Source organism: Stylophora pistillata, chromosome 4, assembly GCF_964205215.1.
Source record: "Stylophora pistillata chromosome 4, jaStyPist1.2, whole genome shotgun sequence".
NCBI lineage: Eukaryota > Metazoa > Cnidaria > Anthozoa > Scleractinia > Pocilloporidae > Stylophora > Stylophora pistillata.
Genome location: NC_142522.1, coordinates 6,234,698 through 6,251,189, shown reverse-complemented (window position 1 = coordinate 6,251,189; position 16,492 = coordinate 6,234,698). Strand labels below are relative to the sequence as shown.

At 38.3% G+C, this 16,492-nt stretch overlaps 2 protein-coding genes across 2 annotated transcripts in view; both read right to left on the bottom strand.

The window, feature by feature from the left end:
- Positions 1-1,799: 1,799 nt before the first annotated feature.
- On the bottom strand, positions 1,800-5,287 carry LOC148732149 (uncharacterized). The gene has a single exon (XM_088759192.1). The coding sequence runs from the start codon at positions 3,240-3,242 to the stop codon at positions 2,472-2,474; it is 771 nt and encodes a 256-aa protein (XP_088615318.1). The 5' UTR covers positions 3,243-5,287; the 3' UTR covers positions 1,800-2,471.
- Positions 5,288-5,312: 25 nt separating this feature from the next.
- Positions 5,313-16,492, bottom strand: part of LOC111346595 (uncharacterized) — a 47,760-nt gene continuing 36,580 nt past the window's right edge. The window contains exons 51-70 of the mRNA XM_088759202.1: positions 15,923-16,181; positions 15,463-15,571; positions 14,664-15,008; positions 14,097-14,135; positions 13,853-13,970; positions 13,256-13,327; positions 12,881-12,952; positions 11,935-12,006; positions 11,773-11,844; positions 11,623-11,694; positions 11,385-11,456; positions 11,076-11,147; positions 10,655-10,726; positions 8,699-9,759; positions 8,219-8,409; positions 7,814-7,985; positions 7,413-7,473; positions 6,947-7,139; positions 6,352-6,531; positions 5,313-5,882 (exon numbers count right to left, since the gene is read on the bottom strand). Of these exons, the coding sequence (XP_088615328.1) occupies positions 5,763-5,882; positions 6,352-6,531; positions 6,947-7,139; positions 7,413-7,473; positions 7,814-7,985; positions 8,219-8,409; positions 8,699-9,759; positions 10,655-10,726; positions 11,076-11,147; positions 11,385-11,456; positions 11,623-11,694; positions 11,773-11,844; positions 11,935-12,006; positions 12,881-12,952; positions 13,256-13,327; positions 13,853-13,970; positions 14,097-14,135; positions 14,664-15,008; positions 15,463-15,571; positions 15,923-16,181 (3,424 nt within the window). The 3' untranslated portion in view covers positions 5,313-5,762. The remainder of the gene's footprint in view (positions 5,883-6,351; positions 6,532-6,946; positions 7,140-7,412; positions 7,474-7,813; positions 7,986-8,218; positions 8,410-8,698; positions 9,760-10,654; positions 10,727-11,075; positions 11,148-11,384; positions 11,457-11,622; positions 11,695-11,772; positions 11,845-11,934; positions 12,007-12,880; positions 12,953-13,255; positions 13,328-13,852; positions 13,971-14,096; positions 14,136-14,663; positions 15,009-15,462; positions 15,572-15,922; positions 16,182-16,492) is intronic.

The following is a 16,492-nucleotide window of genomic DNA, read 5'->3' as shown; positions in this document are numbered from 1 at the left end:
GGTTCATTTGCATGGATTGGTTCAATAGAGGTGGTGGGGGAACAGAGATAATTGGGTCATTAAACAGGTTAGTTTATTTGAGATAGTCTGGTGACTTCCATGGATTGGGTCATTAATAATTGATAGGTTACAGAGATAGTTGGGTCTTTAAACAGGTTAGCTTATTTGAGATAGTCTGGTCATTTCCATGGATTGGGTCATTAATAATTTATAGGTTACAGAGATAATTGGGTCATTGAAACAGGTTAGTTCAATTTGAGACCGTCCAGTCATTTGCCTGGATTGCTTCATTAGAGAAGGTGGCGTCACTACAGATAATTGGCTCATTGGATCAGATTAGTTCATTTGAGACAGTCCGGTCTTTTTCCTGGATTGGGTCATTAGAGCTGTTGGGGTCACTAGAGATAATTGGATCGTTGGAACAGACTGGTTCATATGAGACAGTCCAGTCATTTGCGTGAATTGGGTCATTAGAAATGGTGGGGTCGTGACCAGAGATAATTGAGTCATTGCAACAGATTGGTTCATTTGAGGCAGTAGTCGGGTCATTTGTATGGATTGGTTCATTAGAGATAGTGGGGTCACTGGAGATAATTGGGTCATTGCGTGAACAGATTGGTTCATTTGAGACAGGTCATTTGCATGGATTGGTTCATTACAGATGGTGGGGTCAATAAAGATAATTGGGTTATTGGAACAAATTGCATTTGGCTCATTTGTGACAGTCAGGTCATTTTGGTGATTTTGTCATTATTAGAACAGATTGATTCATTTGAGATGCGGTCCTTTGCGTGGATTGAGTTAAAAGAAATGTCGGGGTCACAATAAATAATTGGGTCATTGGTACAGGTTGGTTCATTTGAGACAGTCCAGTCATTTGCCTGCATTGCTTGATTAGAGATGGTGGAGTCACTAGACCTAATTAGGTCATTGGAACAGATTGGTTCATTTGTGACAGTCCCGCAGTCCCGTCCTTTGTGTGGACTGGGTTATTAGAGATGGTGGGGTCACTAGAGATTATTGAGTCAGTGGAACGGATTAGTTCATTCGAGGCAATCAGGTCATTAGCGTGGATTGGTTCACTAGAGATGTTAGGGTCACAAGAAATAATTGGGTCACTAGAACAGATTGGTTCATTTGAGATAGTCCGGTCTTTTGCTTGGATTGGTTCATTAGAGATGGTGGGGTTACTAGAGATAACTGGGTCACTGGCATAGATTAGCTCATTTGAGAGAGTCCAGTCTTTTTCCTGGATTGGTTCATTAGAGATGGTGGGGTCACAAGAGATAATGGGGTCATTGGAACAGATTGGATCATTGGAACAGATTGGTTCATTAGAGAGAGTCCTGTCTTTTGCCTGAATTGGTTCATTAGAGATGGTGGGGTCACTAGAGATAATTGGGTGATTGGAACAGATTGGTTCAATTGAGACAGTCCGGTCTTTTACCTGGATTGGGTCATTAGAGATGGTGGGGTCACTAGAGATAATTGGATCATTGGAACAGATTGGGTCATTAGAGATGATGGGGTCACTGGCTATAATTGGCTCATTGGAACAAATTGTATTTGGCTCATTTGAGACAGTCTGGTTATTTGGGGGACAGAGTCACTATTGGAACAGATTGGCTTATTTGAGGCAGTCAGGCCATTTGTGTGGTAAATTAGCAGCTATAAAAAAATTGAATACATTGGGACAATGTTACACTTCAGTAGCCCTATCCACCTGAGTATTGCACAGCTGCCGATTTTTCAAAAAACACTCACAACAAAATAGGATTTTTACATTTTTACCAATGTAATTTCATTTCACTCTGTACATCACAATTTTATAGCATATCTTTTACTTTTTGCTGTCAGATGGATATTTATTGAACTTGGATAGGAGTACTTTCGCAAAAAGTGCCTAAAACAAGAAGGGAGATATCAAGTAAATAGTTCACGTTTCAGGAGTGGGAGAACCTTTATCAGATTTTTTAGCTATTCTGTTCAAGCTCCTTGGACAGAAATTTAAAAACTGTACCTGACTTTCTAAATATAAGATAATAATAATAATAATAATAATAACACTTATATAGCGCTTATTCGCATGCGTTCTAAGCGCTGAAGATCTGAAGCTCCTGATGGTATCGTGATATCAATTCTCTTGTAGCTTTGTACTTTTGCAGAGAAATATTAACAAAACTGGAATTCCATTTTATAACTTTCCATTGGTTCAAACAAACCTTTAGGCTCTTAAATTTCAGAAGTAATATCCATGACAGTTTCCCTCTTGAGATTAAAAGTCATAACAATAATATTTTAGAACAGGTTCAAGACACCCTGTAACATTACAACATCAAACAAGTTAAATGCCACTGAACATGTACATTGTACTTGAATGTACAAAAGTTGAATACCCAACAACTTCAAATAAGAAATTAGAATTTTTTGCACTGACAGAAAGCAGCCTCAGTGTGACCATATTAACTTTCTTAAGTATTCACAGCATTCTTAATAAAACATTCAAGCAAGACTCTCCTGCAAATGGGAGACATTACAATGTACTTTTGTCCACAATAAAGTCGATTGGCATATAAAAACTTTGAGTGGATTCTCTGGACAGGCAAGAAAACTGCTGCTCCAGCCTTCTCAAATTCTTTGGGAAACCAAACAGACAGGGGATTACCATAACCAAAGGCTTGCTCAGATGACTTCAACCAGTCCTCAACAGCAAATGCATGAATTTTCTGCTGTCCCTTGATCTCCAAACTGTGAATAATGAAATAGCGAATTATTCCAGGCCTCATCATTCCAGGGTTAATAATTCCATTGTTATCACACCATGATGCAATTATTCGAGCATAAGAGCAAAGCCTGGAACCCGCTGTTGAACCATACCTCTCACCACCGATTGTTAAAGACTTATACTTCTTGTAAAGCGCAGACACTTTCAGTGAGGCTTCTGTCTCTTTCAGATATAAGGTGAGGTAAACTTTAAGCAATGTACTCAATTCTGATTGGTCAAGACTTGCCAGCATGTATGTGCTCTCAAAACAGATTGATGTCAAATCTGCCCACACAGATTCCTTGCCAAGTAAAGGACCAGAAGATGTTAGCATTAGTTGTGGAAATAGACTAGTTTCTTCATGTCTCTCTTTCGAATCAAGCTGTGCTTTGTAGTTGGGCAGGAAGAGATCACTGTACTGTGTTGGTAAACTATATTGCATATTTGCCAGAGTTCCAGAAGTCACAAACTTCCACATGATTTGTATTTCTACAGTCTTGTTGTTTTTGTGGTAAGATCCTAATATGCCGTTGTATCTTTCGAAGCTGAACAGCCAAATCCATAAATACTACTATGATGCACGATCCTCGCAGTAGAGAGCGCTATTTATGCAATACCGAAAATCAGACCTGAAAAAAATCAGGCGTGTACGGGATTCGAACCACTGACCTCTGCGATACTAGTGCTGCGCTCTACCAATTGAGCTAACAAGCCAACTGGGGGCAGGCCGTTAAGTTGAATCGTAATAAACCCGTGATGATAAATCAGATACGATGAATATATGAAGTTCATATATTTTTAACTGCGGTTATAGATACGTATGATGCACGATCCTCGCAGTAGAGAGCGTTATTTATACAATAGCGAAAATCAGACCTGAAAAAAATCTATGAACAATTCAAAGTAACATTAATTTTTAAAATCTCCAAATTTCTACTTTGGAGGCCTTGGGTGTTTCATCCGGCCTGAATTAATACTTACAAACTTCATATGCATCGAGCAGCTTTTTCAAAAAATTATATTAAAATGAGCTCCTGACTTTCATTTCGTTTACCAGCAGAACAACCCATGCAAATTGCTGTTTTACATAACAAGCAAAAGGCAACTGATCAAAAAACGTTTTTCGCCTTTTCCTAAAATCGACTCAAAATGGGTTATTACCAACTGAAGGTAAACTGATAAAGGTTTGGTTTACTGCTTTAATAGAATATCTTTAAGTTTACACGCACTATGGTCATAGTTTGCACGCAACATGGTCAAAGCGCGCATTTTACCTCATCTGTGTTACACAAAACTCTAGATAAACCATTGTACTCCTCTGAAACCGATGCACTCAATCAGCTCGGCTAGTTAAATTTAAAACAACGCAAGCACTTCTATCGCTGTTTGTATGTTTATAAATGCGCGAATGGAAGTACATCTCACAAATTGGAATTATCTAGAAACAGCGATGTACATAGATACAACACTAGTTGCAAAGATCATGTTAGACTTCCATGAGTAAAACGGAACTGGGGTAAGCAAAGAACCTATTATCATACCTTCAAAAACTGGAATGCCTTGGACAGTGACTTGAAGAACCCTGGCACTATATGTCAGTTTAGAAATAGTTTTTTTTAAATCTTTTAATCTATAGCATACATTTGAACTCTTTTAATATCTGCAATTTGTGTACTTACTTTTAACAATTTAATGTTATTTTGGATCAGGACCTCTCTGTAGATAACCTACGGGTGTGAGAGCTTCTAGTTCAAATATCATTATTAGTATTGCAGTAAATGGTTTGAACCCGGGGGTAACATGTGAAGGTGTAGTCTGATCGTCCGGGTGAGTGTAGTCCTGAGCAGGACTGTTGTCGGTGGTCGTGACTGACGTTTCGACAACCTGTGCGGAAGTCATCATTAGAGTCAAGTGAATGATTGTTGTCAGTAGAATGTTCTTATTCCAGTTCGTGTGAAATAATCGGTTGGTTTTGCCGTGATGTTATTGGCTGTAAGACTCAAGTGACGTAAGTCGGTCGTGATTGGTCTGTTTCGATCTGTCGGTAAAGTTAGGTCGTTCTTTTTCGGTCGTTTGTGATGTTTATGTCGTGAATGAGTCGTTTGTATGGAGCGGGTAGTTGTTGACATCTGTTTAGGGGAATCTGTTGGTTAGTAACTGACGTAGTGTGGTGATGGGTTTGTGGGCGACGCGGATATTGAAGGGCAGTAAAATGCGCCAGATGTTTTCAGACATGCATTTTATGTACCGTATGGTTGCTGTAGTCGTAGGGGTTGCGGTGTTGTTTGTTTCGGTAGTGGTAGTGGGTCGGTGAGTGTTTCGTCGGATGAAGTCGTTGTTGTAAACAGATGTCAACAACAACCCGCTCCATACAAACGACTCATTCACGACATAAACATCACAAACGACCGAAAAAGAACGACCTAACTTTACCGACAGATCGAAACAGACCAATCACGACCGACTTACGTCACTTGAGTCTTACAGCCAATAACATCACGGCAAAACCAACCGATCATTTTACACGAACTGGAATAAGAACATTCTACTGACAACAATGATTCACTTGACTCTGATGATGACTTCCGCACAGGTTGTCGAAACGTCAGTCACTACCACCGACAACAGTCCTTCTCAGGACTACACTCACCCGGACGATCAGACTACACCTTCACATTATTAGTATTATTATTATTATTATTGATAAATAAGGAATCGACAAACATTTCTAAAATCTACCAAATGTGATAGTTGCGTAGTCATTTCGTAAGGCAGTGGTTTTCTGCTTCTACGACGACCTATCCATGATAGAGAGCACCTATACAGCAAATTTTCGATGTTCCGCAAATAGTCGATAGACGTTTCTTGTTTCAATAAAGGTAATGTAAAAAAGCTGACCAAATACTCTGAGAAATCGTCGATTTCACTCATGCAACTATTTCAAACGCGGTACCAAATGTGATGAAGCAACCAATTTCGAATGTTTTTTTTACTTTCCTCATAGGTATGTATCCCAAACTCCCTCAGCGCACCACGTTTCTTCCAATAAATCGCGGATGTAACTTGCTTTAGGCCCCTTCTCTGTATCCTCGAAACACAGGTTCATAATCTCATGCAACTACAAAACATGAACAAAACAAGACAAAGAAAGCTCCGTTTTTAATCAGCCAATTTCATGTGTATGCACTGCACAAGAGAACTCTATGATTATTATCAGCTTTGTATGAACCAGTGCCACTTTTTTAGAGATCGAGAGAAGAGTTCCACTTTTACTATGAGGCTAGTGCCGAAACTTAAAATAACAACGGCCTTTACGACGTAAGATAATTCGACGAAATGCACTAGACTGGTCTTGAGCACTAGTCGGGGCTGTTTTTTGTCGTACTCTTGCTGCACCGTAATTAGTTGTTAAAGTAAAACAAATAGATGAAAAATAAAAGATGCCAGCTTTCAATCGTGTCCACTAAAGCCAAGAAAACCAACTAAAAGACGGTAAACTATCTTCAAGCAGCGCTTAATCGTGACCGAATACTTTAACGGGGATCACCATTTGCAAATCAACCGCGCTGTTTCTAGACCGTATTTACCTTAACGTATTCACTGGAGCCATGGCAGTGTCCTAATAAGGTAGCTAGCAAATGTCCAAACTGCTCAATGTCTTGGCCATGGCAACTCTGTTCGTCGACAGCCGAGTTTATGAACGCACCTGCACCATTCAAGGTAGATGCTTGAGAGAATCCACCCAAAACGGCTTTGATCGGAGGTACCTGGAGAACGAGTCGATTCTCTAAAACTTGCTTCGTGGACTTCATTCATAATGGGAGGATTAGTTCTTAATTTTTTTATTTGCACGCTTAAAAGCCTTCTTGGCCACGCTCTAGGATGAAACTATATTGTTGTTAACTTAGTTAGCCAAGCCAAGAGGACTAATTTCAGATAACTATCAAATGGGTGCCGGCATTATTGAAAGCGGTCTTTAGAAACGATTTTTAAAACCTTCTGAAGTGGAAATCATTGCGAAAAATTTTTCTAACGCATAAAGAGACACGATTTAAAACGCATCTATCAGTTATTGTAAGACTGTAGGCGAGACATGAACAATTCAACGGCCATTAACGACTAAATGATGCTACCAAAAGTCTGCGAACGTTTTTAGACTCTAAGAATTAGTAACTGACTTACTCTTGAACATTGGCTGATCAAAATGTTGCCAGTTGTGATGTTGTTATGAGCCATCTTATAATCCTGCAGACGTTCTATGGCGCTGATGACGTCACAAGCTACAGCGCATACAGCGTCGAAGTCGATAACAACTCCTTTCTCCGAAAGAAAATCTTCCAAAGTGGAGCTCGACTCAAAATCGTAACAGATGAGCCTTAACAAATTCAGAAGGGATCAATTACCACCAGTTAAGAGATGAGCGTAAGAGTAAACATTGAGGGATAAATCTACACTCGCATTGTCAATAAGAGCAGATACGGTAAGAAAGTGTCATGCATAAAACAATGGACTTCAAATTTCTTAAGTCCGAATTAAACTAAGTTGAAATAATTCAAGGTTTTCTATAGCCATATCGTTGTTCTTAGTTCAATTTATCAACAAAACAACTTATTATATGAGTTTCATGGTTTGGCCAAATATAACTTACCAACTACTTCCTTGTATCTCATGGATCTTCCTATTTCCATATTCAATGCTCTGTTCAGACGCTGAAATTCCACAACAACGGTGGTATAATGCAGACACAACCTGTAATTTTAGCAGCCCACTGATACTTGAAACAAAACTAGGTATCTTCTTCTACTTCCACCTATCTGACACATGACCTAGCCAACTGTATTGCAAAGCATCAGGTCCAATTCTTCATTTTCAATTCAAGAACCCATCAACTAGCCTTCCTCCATTCATGAAGGGAATTGTATTACTGTTTAAACAAGATGCTATTGCTTTTCAGAGCATCTTCGATTTGCCGTGGATTTTTGTTTTTCGCTTTTTGCTAAATCTATGAAATGAGGGATGTATCTTTTTTTAATAAAGATGGCCACTTGCCTTTAGAGTGCCAGCGATAACGAAGAAGATTGTCATGCGGATCTTCGTTACTAGAAAGGTCTTGTACTATATCGATCTCTCGAGTCCAGTCTTCCTTCATTTCCTTTCCGAAGTACTTCAGCAACACCATGCCAAGTACGCCTTCTTCCTCGCACCAAGCGGTAAAGTAACCCTAAATCACAAGGAGACAGCGGAAAGAGGAAATAACAGAATTTCCTCGCTCGTGATATCGTTTGGTATTTGCATAGAAAGACATTTGATAGAGGTACCAACGGAAATATTGATTTTATTACAAGGTTGGTCTGTGATGACAACGATACGTGTACCCTTGAAACCTATCTTACTTTACTTTAATAATTATCTTTATCCAAAAGTTTACTGTTTCATCCCAAAAAATGTACTTACAGTTGAACGCTTCCCTGCAGTGTCTTCTTTAAAGATATCCACTACTTCGATCAGTTTTAATTTAGTGTTCACTTGTTTACTTTTTTGTTTCCGTTTTTCCACAATTCTTATAACCGGCTGGGGACTGGAATCGGCAGTGGAGACCAAAGTGTTTTCAGCATACGTTCTCAAGTAGTCCATAGTAGATTGATCTAGAAATAGAAATGGAAAGATAACACGACAACACTATGCAACCTCCTAGAAAATATTTGATTGAGCAATAATACACCTGCATAACAAAATCGATCTTTACAGGAAGGAGTGCAAGACGGATTGCAAGTATGCAACTTGTGATAACTTTGAAATCGTGTAATCCACTGAAAGTGGTAGATTTGAAAAACATTCACGATACAATAAGGAAATTACATTTTTTCAAAGACATCACCACCTTCGAAGTCCATAGAAAATATATCAAACATTTGTTGCAGCGGTAAATCTTACTATTTTTCGATCCACCTCCAGCGCGACTATTCAAGGTCTTCATAACCATACCAGTGATATTTTTCCTCTTTCTGGATAAACTTCGTTTCGTTCTCTCGGTAGAAAATGTATACAGGATTGGATTAAGGGAAGAGTTTAACGGAAGAACAAACACTGCGATCCACACGAAGGCAATTTTGTGCGGATCATAAAAATTTCCTGTCAGAGACAAAATGCTGATAATAATTATAGGCATCCAGCAGCAGAAGTCTGTCATCACAATAAAAATAAGTCGCTTGGCCATTGCAGATTCTTTGTTCATACTCGTCGACCGAACAGCGCGGGCAGCACGCTTAACCGTCCAGAACATTAAGACATACGCCACCAAGATAAACGTGAAGGAAACGAAGTTTAAGCCGATGAAAAAGGAGACGGAATATTCCCAGCCGGCAGGTGTTTCTTCGGATAGTTGAAGAGGAAGGCAAACAGCTGAGCGACTGTAAAAACCGAAATCACCACTTTCATCGTAAAAATATTTTATTCCAGTGATGGGAATCACAGAGATGACTATGCCAAGTATCCACACTGCTGCGCAGGTGGATACGGCAGACTTGTAAGTAAGACGCTTGAACTTGAAAGGGAAGACGATACAGATAAATCTGTCGATGGTGATGACTGTCAAAATCAGCACAGACACCTCGCTAGAGAGCATGGATAGAACTCCAATAATTTGACAGCCATTACCTGCCCTCCATTTCATGTCATGCTTAAAATATTCACCATGCCATCTCGCGTCCACAATTGCTATTGTCAAAAGATAGACACCCATAAACATGTCAGCTACGGCAAGATTTGTCAGCAAGAACGAATGAACCCTGTTCTCTTCTTTATCAATGATCCGCCATATTATAACCAGAAGGTTGCCAAGGAAGGCGAGGATTCCCAGAATCCAAATGCAGATCTGAAGCGTTTTGTTCTTCATGAGGTCGTCACAGCTCGAGAACTCATCAGCTGGAGAATCACAGGTAACTCCTTCGACTGATTTCTTAGCGTAGCAACAAAGGATGAAACGGTCTAGTTTCCTGTTTGGATTTTGAAAAAGACGACATCAGTTTGCATCTGAATTACTTTGTGTTACGAGGATCGAGTTATTTTTACTGAATCTGTCACGCAATCCCAGACTTTTCTAGAATTATCTATAATCTGTAATATTCCAGAAACTTCTTTCATGTGACTCAGCAGTTTCCAAAAATAGTACAACTTGAAATACGCTATAAATAGTAATAGAACATTCTAGATAACCATAGTAAATGTATAAAAGCTAGCTTGTGAGAAGTATAAAGGAGATTTGGCCGAGGGCTTACCCTCGTGGCTTGCCGACTGAACTTGTGGAAGCTATGATGTGACAAGGCTATGACCTTTTGACCTTGCGATATCCGGAGAGAAGAAAGAGATGAAAAAGACGATAGTCGAGAGAGGAAGAAGAAAAAGTATACAGAGTTTACTATGGAGTCCTCCGGAAGAATTTGTGTACACGAAAAGAAAGTCATGAATCAAGAAAGCCAAGTGCTGTGGTCTTCAGTCGGCGGATGTTGGAATTAGAAGTTGACCAAGACGACGAACACTTACACGGCATGAGGGATTGTAAGCCTGCTTTATGAACTGCTTAACTTAATCTTTAACCTAAGTAAATTAGAAAATGTAAAACTAATTAAATAATAGTTGAAATGGGTAACTGCTTGTTGTTACATTTTTGTTGCGTGCCATATATCGTACTCGGGAGTCTATTTTCATGTATGCTTTGTTAGCGGACATTTGTTGGTCATTCGTGCACGTAACATTTGTCTAATTGAAATAAAATATTGGATTATCTATATAGACCTATATTCCGTCAACAGATCAGTACTGTCACTACGAAGTATACATTTGTATCAACAAAAATACATAGCCATTAAAATATAGATTGTAAAAACTCACAGATACTTGAGGCTATTCAGGTCGTTAAAAGCATCTGGAGGTACATTAGTGAGTCTATTGTCGTCCAAGTATCTGTTTTATCAAACAAGAAGAACAGCTGATTGATCTGTTCAAACCTTCTTATTAGAAGTTGAATATCTGCACACAGGCTTGATGAAATGGAGAAGAATAGTACGAAATCACTGCACAAATAATTATTTTAAACTGATGCTGATCATGGAGCAAGGGTGAACTCGAGCCAAAGGTTTTTTTACCCACACAAGTCCTCTGGTTCAGTCTCAGAATGATCCAGCTCAGGAAACTATTGCGCTTTCACCACTGACCTCACTTACTTCTACGTACATTACACTTACACAACTCTTCAGTAAAAATGTATTTCCACAAAAATACTTTCTCAAGGCTGACAATTCCAATTACTTACAGATATTTTAATGCACTTAGCCCTTGAAGGGTTTTCCTTGTCACTGTTTTCAGCTCATTGCTGCTTAAATTTCTGTCGAACAAGAAACATTGAACAGAAACCTCAGCACGATTCATGGGCGAATTTTAAAAAGCTAAAAACCCATTCAGGTGCATCTTATCGCCACTTTACAGCCTGATTCTAACAATAAGCACAATCAAAATCCCACAAACAAAACTATTACGGTTTCAACAATAAGTTATCAAATTGTCCCCTTATTTACAACAGATGAAATAATCTGAGAAAGTATTAGCTGAGTTCAGCACTCACAAGACTTCCAGTCTGGAGAGATCTTCGAACAAGCCATTTGGCAATACCGTTAGCCTGTTTTCCTGAAGGTACCTTATAGAAATTAGAAATCAGATATCAGAGTATGAAGTAAGACATATGGCGTCTCTGTGTAACTTAATTCCTTATCTTAACCCTACGGGTTTTTTTGAAAAGCTTAGATATGACCTAAGCGATTGGCTTAGAAGAAAATTCATTAGTAACTCCTCAGTTTACTTACAAATGGGTTATATTGCTCTTGTTGTCAAAAACGCCATACTGCAATTCCGTCAGTTGATTTGCACGTAAACTCCTTAAAAAAAAATCAAGAGTTTTTTGAAGTTTCTCAATCTTTGTCAGCTTTTAACCTTTACTGAAAATGAGCACTTACAAAACATGCAAATTTGACAGTCCATCAAACACCCAACTTCTGATACTGCTAAGAAGGTTTCTTCCTAAATCACTGCAATAAAAGAAATAAGCTCATTCAATCGAGTTCCTGTCGATCTTCGTTTTAATGTGCAAGAATGAGACTATATTTAGAGATACTCACAGGACGTGTAAATTAGGGAGTTTGCTGAACGCTCCAATAGGAAGAGTTCGAAGAAAATTAGAATTCAGTCTCCTGCAGAGAACACAAGAAAAACCTTTAGTAAGGTTCTAAAAGTTCCTTTCAACATAATGCAAGACCAATGAATAAAGGGGGGTAAGTTTCTATAGAAACTTTGAAGCTGCGTGGATGAGAGTCACAAAGAATTTTTTTGTTTTGTCACCTGGCAAATTAGCCACCGTAAAGAGTTCAAAATCTGACGTTTCGAGCGTTAACCATTCGTCGAGGTGAATGAAACGTCAGCTTTTGGACTCTGTACGGTTGCGAAAATAAGTTATAAACTCAGTTGATCAAACCAAAATTATAATGCGATATAGATGCATTGAGAAAATCTCTGAAGCAATGGGCCCGGTTGTTTGAAGGTTTAATAGCAAAGTTTCAGGGTTAAATTTAAACCCAGGCTTCTTAATTTCTCTCTTCAAGAGCCTTTTCACGACAATTGTCCCTATCCTTCCTAGAGCATCTAATAATCAAATTGTAAACAAAACTAATTAAACTAAATTTTCTTTTTGAACTTTCACACCTGAAATCAAATTTCATACTAATCCTGGGTTATCTTAACCCAGCTTTGAAAACCCGACTCTGATTTGTACTTTGCATCAATCCTGAGAAGCTTTCGTATTCAGCGGGGAAGTCGTTGTCAACCTAGCCCACTGTCTCTTCAATCAAACAAGCAACCACGTCCCCCTGATCTTGTCATTTGAGATGCCTCCAAGATGTTGACTTAAATGAAGCAGTGGAGAGGAATGTCCCTATCGGCCTAGGGACATTTGAAGTAAGGAAGATGACGACTACCTTAACAAATTTGTAATTGAGGATTCTCTCTCGAATAAACTAATTCAAACTTAATAAATTATTTAGTAATCTATAAGCGCCATCCAATACTCACAGTGTAGTGACAGAAGACACGTTCTGAAAACATTCTTCATCTAAGTGGAACAGATTATTGAAGCTAAGGTCACTGTTTCAGAGAAAACACATAAGTTATTAAATTGACTTCTGGATCCAGGTTTTAAAATTCGGCCAAAGAAACCTAGAGGATCCTACCCTAACTGTGTTCTCCATGCCTACATTATAAATTCTGCAGATACATGGTTGACATTATGAATACAGTATTTTTGTCTTAGTGTAACCTAGAATATTGTAAAGAATCAGAAGGTTGTTTAATGTAATGTTTTTGTTGATATCTTAAACGTTCTGCACATTTTAAGCAGATACCTAGCACTGCCACTTACAAACACAGAGATCATGGCCTTCAACTCACATATACTCTAGCCTTGTAAGGTCTGAAAATTCCCTCTCGTGAAGTTGCGAGATCCAATTATTGCGAAAAAACCTGTTCGATATGTCAGTATTAGTGATGCATTAACTTGATAGGAAAAAAAAAATTCAGGCCTCATAAAAAAGGAACTAAAGTTGAACCAAAATAACAAAACAAGGAAACCTTCTTAACAGACTACAATTCACAAAGAATGATTGATAAGGGAGGAAAATCCTTGGAATAATCCTCTTGACCAGAATCATTAATAAACAGCCTAATGTGTGCATGTAAATACATGTACATGTACTGATTTAAGGCATGACGTTTACACCTTCCCCTTTTCCGCTAGGCCTCAAATAAACACAACAGAAAAACTGAATATGTATATTCTTTTTGCATTAAAATCCACTTCAGAACTCAAACAGCTGAAAAGGAAAAAAAGGCGAGATTGAGTTCAATTATGCCATTTGACGGTTGCCGTAGGCTTCGTGCTAACTCCCTCCGTGCATGCAAGCAGACTGCCTGGTTATTAACATAATGGTTGTTATTAACATAATGAGAAGTGATAATGATGATAATTAAGAAAATGGTTAACCATACACTGCTCCAGTATTTGAGGGAAGAGAGCTTGGTACAGCTAGCAGCTTTTTGCCAATAAGCAGAATCCTCTTGTCGTATACTTCACCAAACTCCTTACATTCGCAGCTTGATGGACAGTCTAAAAAGGATTTCCGAACTTAGTTTAATATCTACTATCATCTTTCAGGGATTGCATGCTTTGGAAAGTAAATCTAGAGAAAAAAACCATTTCCTATAGTTTGTCTACTGATGAAGCTTCAAATACCTCTACGAAGTGAGCAAGACGATCCTCCCAATTCTTGAGCTAAAAAATGGAAAATGTATATATAGCATTAAGGCATCAGTTGCGACTACCGGTAATAGCTTTGTCACGGTGTTTTTTTATCCTTAACTCGGCTGTTATTAACAGTTAAGAACTGTTCTTTTTTTTCAGGTGGAATGTTTAACTCGAAAATGTTGTGAAATCAATTGCAGCACCCGATATCGTGGAGAAAGATCAAGTTTCGTCAAGTTTACTCCATTAATAAGTCATTTCACTTAGCATTCCTTTCATTGTTTGGAAGTATGATGAATGCTGCCCCTCATCAAACATTCTACCACAAGCAAATTGACAAAGGTTTTCATCTCGCTGAAACGTTTCCAACTCATCTTTAAAAAAGTGACCAGGAGACCAAATAAGCCTATTTTAAACGCAAGTTACATTGATTTGGTCATTTATTGGATTTTTAACTTTGAATTCCACAACTTTTGATTCAATTTCGTTAACGTTTATGTATATATAAAGCAGGTTGATATTACTTCAAAATTACAAACTCACATAAATACAACATACCTCTGATAGAATAATAAGAGGCCTTGAATCTTGCCATCCGCAAACCCTGAGCACAACGAAGAACAATCGTAAAATGTTCTGATGAAGAAACGACTACCGGGGGATACGTATGGCCGCAATATTTTCCTATCACAGGCGTAGATTCATCACCTCCGTCAAAGATTTGAAGGAAGCACTTCTCGCACGTGGGGTGGCTCGTGAGTAGGAATTCTTGGAATTCTAATCGAATGATGTGGTTTTGTTGGACGGTGATGTGCCATTTGCACAACGTGTCATCTGGAAGATTTCCAGGATATGAAGGAGAGAAGAAGTATCCTGTTTCATTCGTTAAGTACTCGCTGCAAGCTGAAAGAGTAACCGCAGATGAAGGCCATAACGTTAAGACTGAGAGGTCAGTATCATTGGACACGAAGTATGGGCACTTCATGAGCGCAGATGACAGCAGCATCATCGCCCTAGATTGGCACGATAACAATTTCAAGAGCTGTAAAAGCACAATAAAGTATTTGGCAGTGGTGCTTTTACGCAATTTCATACAAAGAAAAATAATTCTTCTCCCTTCGCTTTTAAAAATGTCTTCTGTTGACATTTTTAAAAGCGTTTTGAAAACTTATCTTTTTAAAATGTTTGTTAGTGAATGTTAGAAAATGTAGTTTATTTATAATTCATTTTTATTTGTTGTAAAGCGCCACGGGCAATTTATTGAAGTTGTGCGTTATAGAAATACTCTTTATTATTATTATTATTATTATTATTATTATTATTATTATTATTATCTCATTTCATTGTTATACTCCACCTTCTTTCGCCGACAATGGCTTAACTCTGCAGTTTTTTGCCTCGTCGATATACAGTCCTGTCAACGCTATTAAGTCCTCTTTCTTCTCCAATTCCGCTTTTATCAGCACCTGTCGCAGTAATGAAATAATTTCTGCAATGATATATTAATCTCATCGCAGTTCCCGGCACCTGAAGGCTTTCTGAGTGTGCTCGTGATGTTTGTGTTGTGTTGTAAGGATGTGATAAGTCTAAAAGATAAGGGTTTGTCTGGCAACCCAGAAAAAAAAATCCAAAAAATAAACAAATTAAAAGTTTACTTCTCTGTTTAGCTTTATGGACGGTTTATGTTGATATAATATATTGTAACAACATTGAGAAGCTGATAGTATTGTCCTATAGACGAAAATAAAGAATAAGTAGGTCTACTAATTCGTTTGTCGTAATCTAAAAAAAAAAAAAGACAGAGCACCATTCTATACCTGAAACGCTGAATTAGAGCTAAGCTGAATCTGACCATAGACCCAGTTTCCCCAGGTAGTGCCTTTTGATATCCAAATAGGTACTCTACGAAGGTTTTTTGCCCTCTGGTAGATTATCAGTGCCTTCTCTCCAGGTCCCCGCAACATGTAACGGAACCTCAGACATCGGCTCTTGCCATCATGTGATCTATCGTATAGTGGGCTCATTAAAAGAGCAGTTTGATTGACGTGGGTAGTAATGCCATCTGCCACAAGTCTGCTGACTGAAAACATATCACATCTCTCAGCAAAAAGGAATTTTCAATACTGATGTGCTTTGTTCTAATATCCGTATATAGGAAAGTTCGTTTCTCGAGGCAATAAGAGCTTAGATCTTGCTAGCGAACTCCCAAAAGTGTTCAAACACTCCAAAATAAGTCGTGTAATGAGAAAAAAAAATTCCAGGCTGTCTCGTTCGTTGATTTTTCTTAATATGTGATATAGGCAAATTATAGATCCGATCCGCTGTATTTCAACATCTATGTACGATTCATCTCGCATAATTAATATTTAAAGTTTATAAAAATCGTA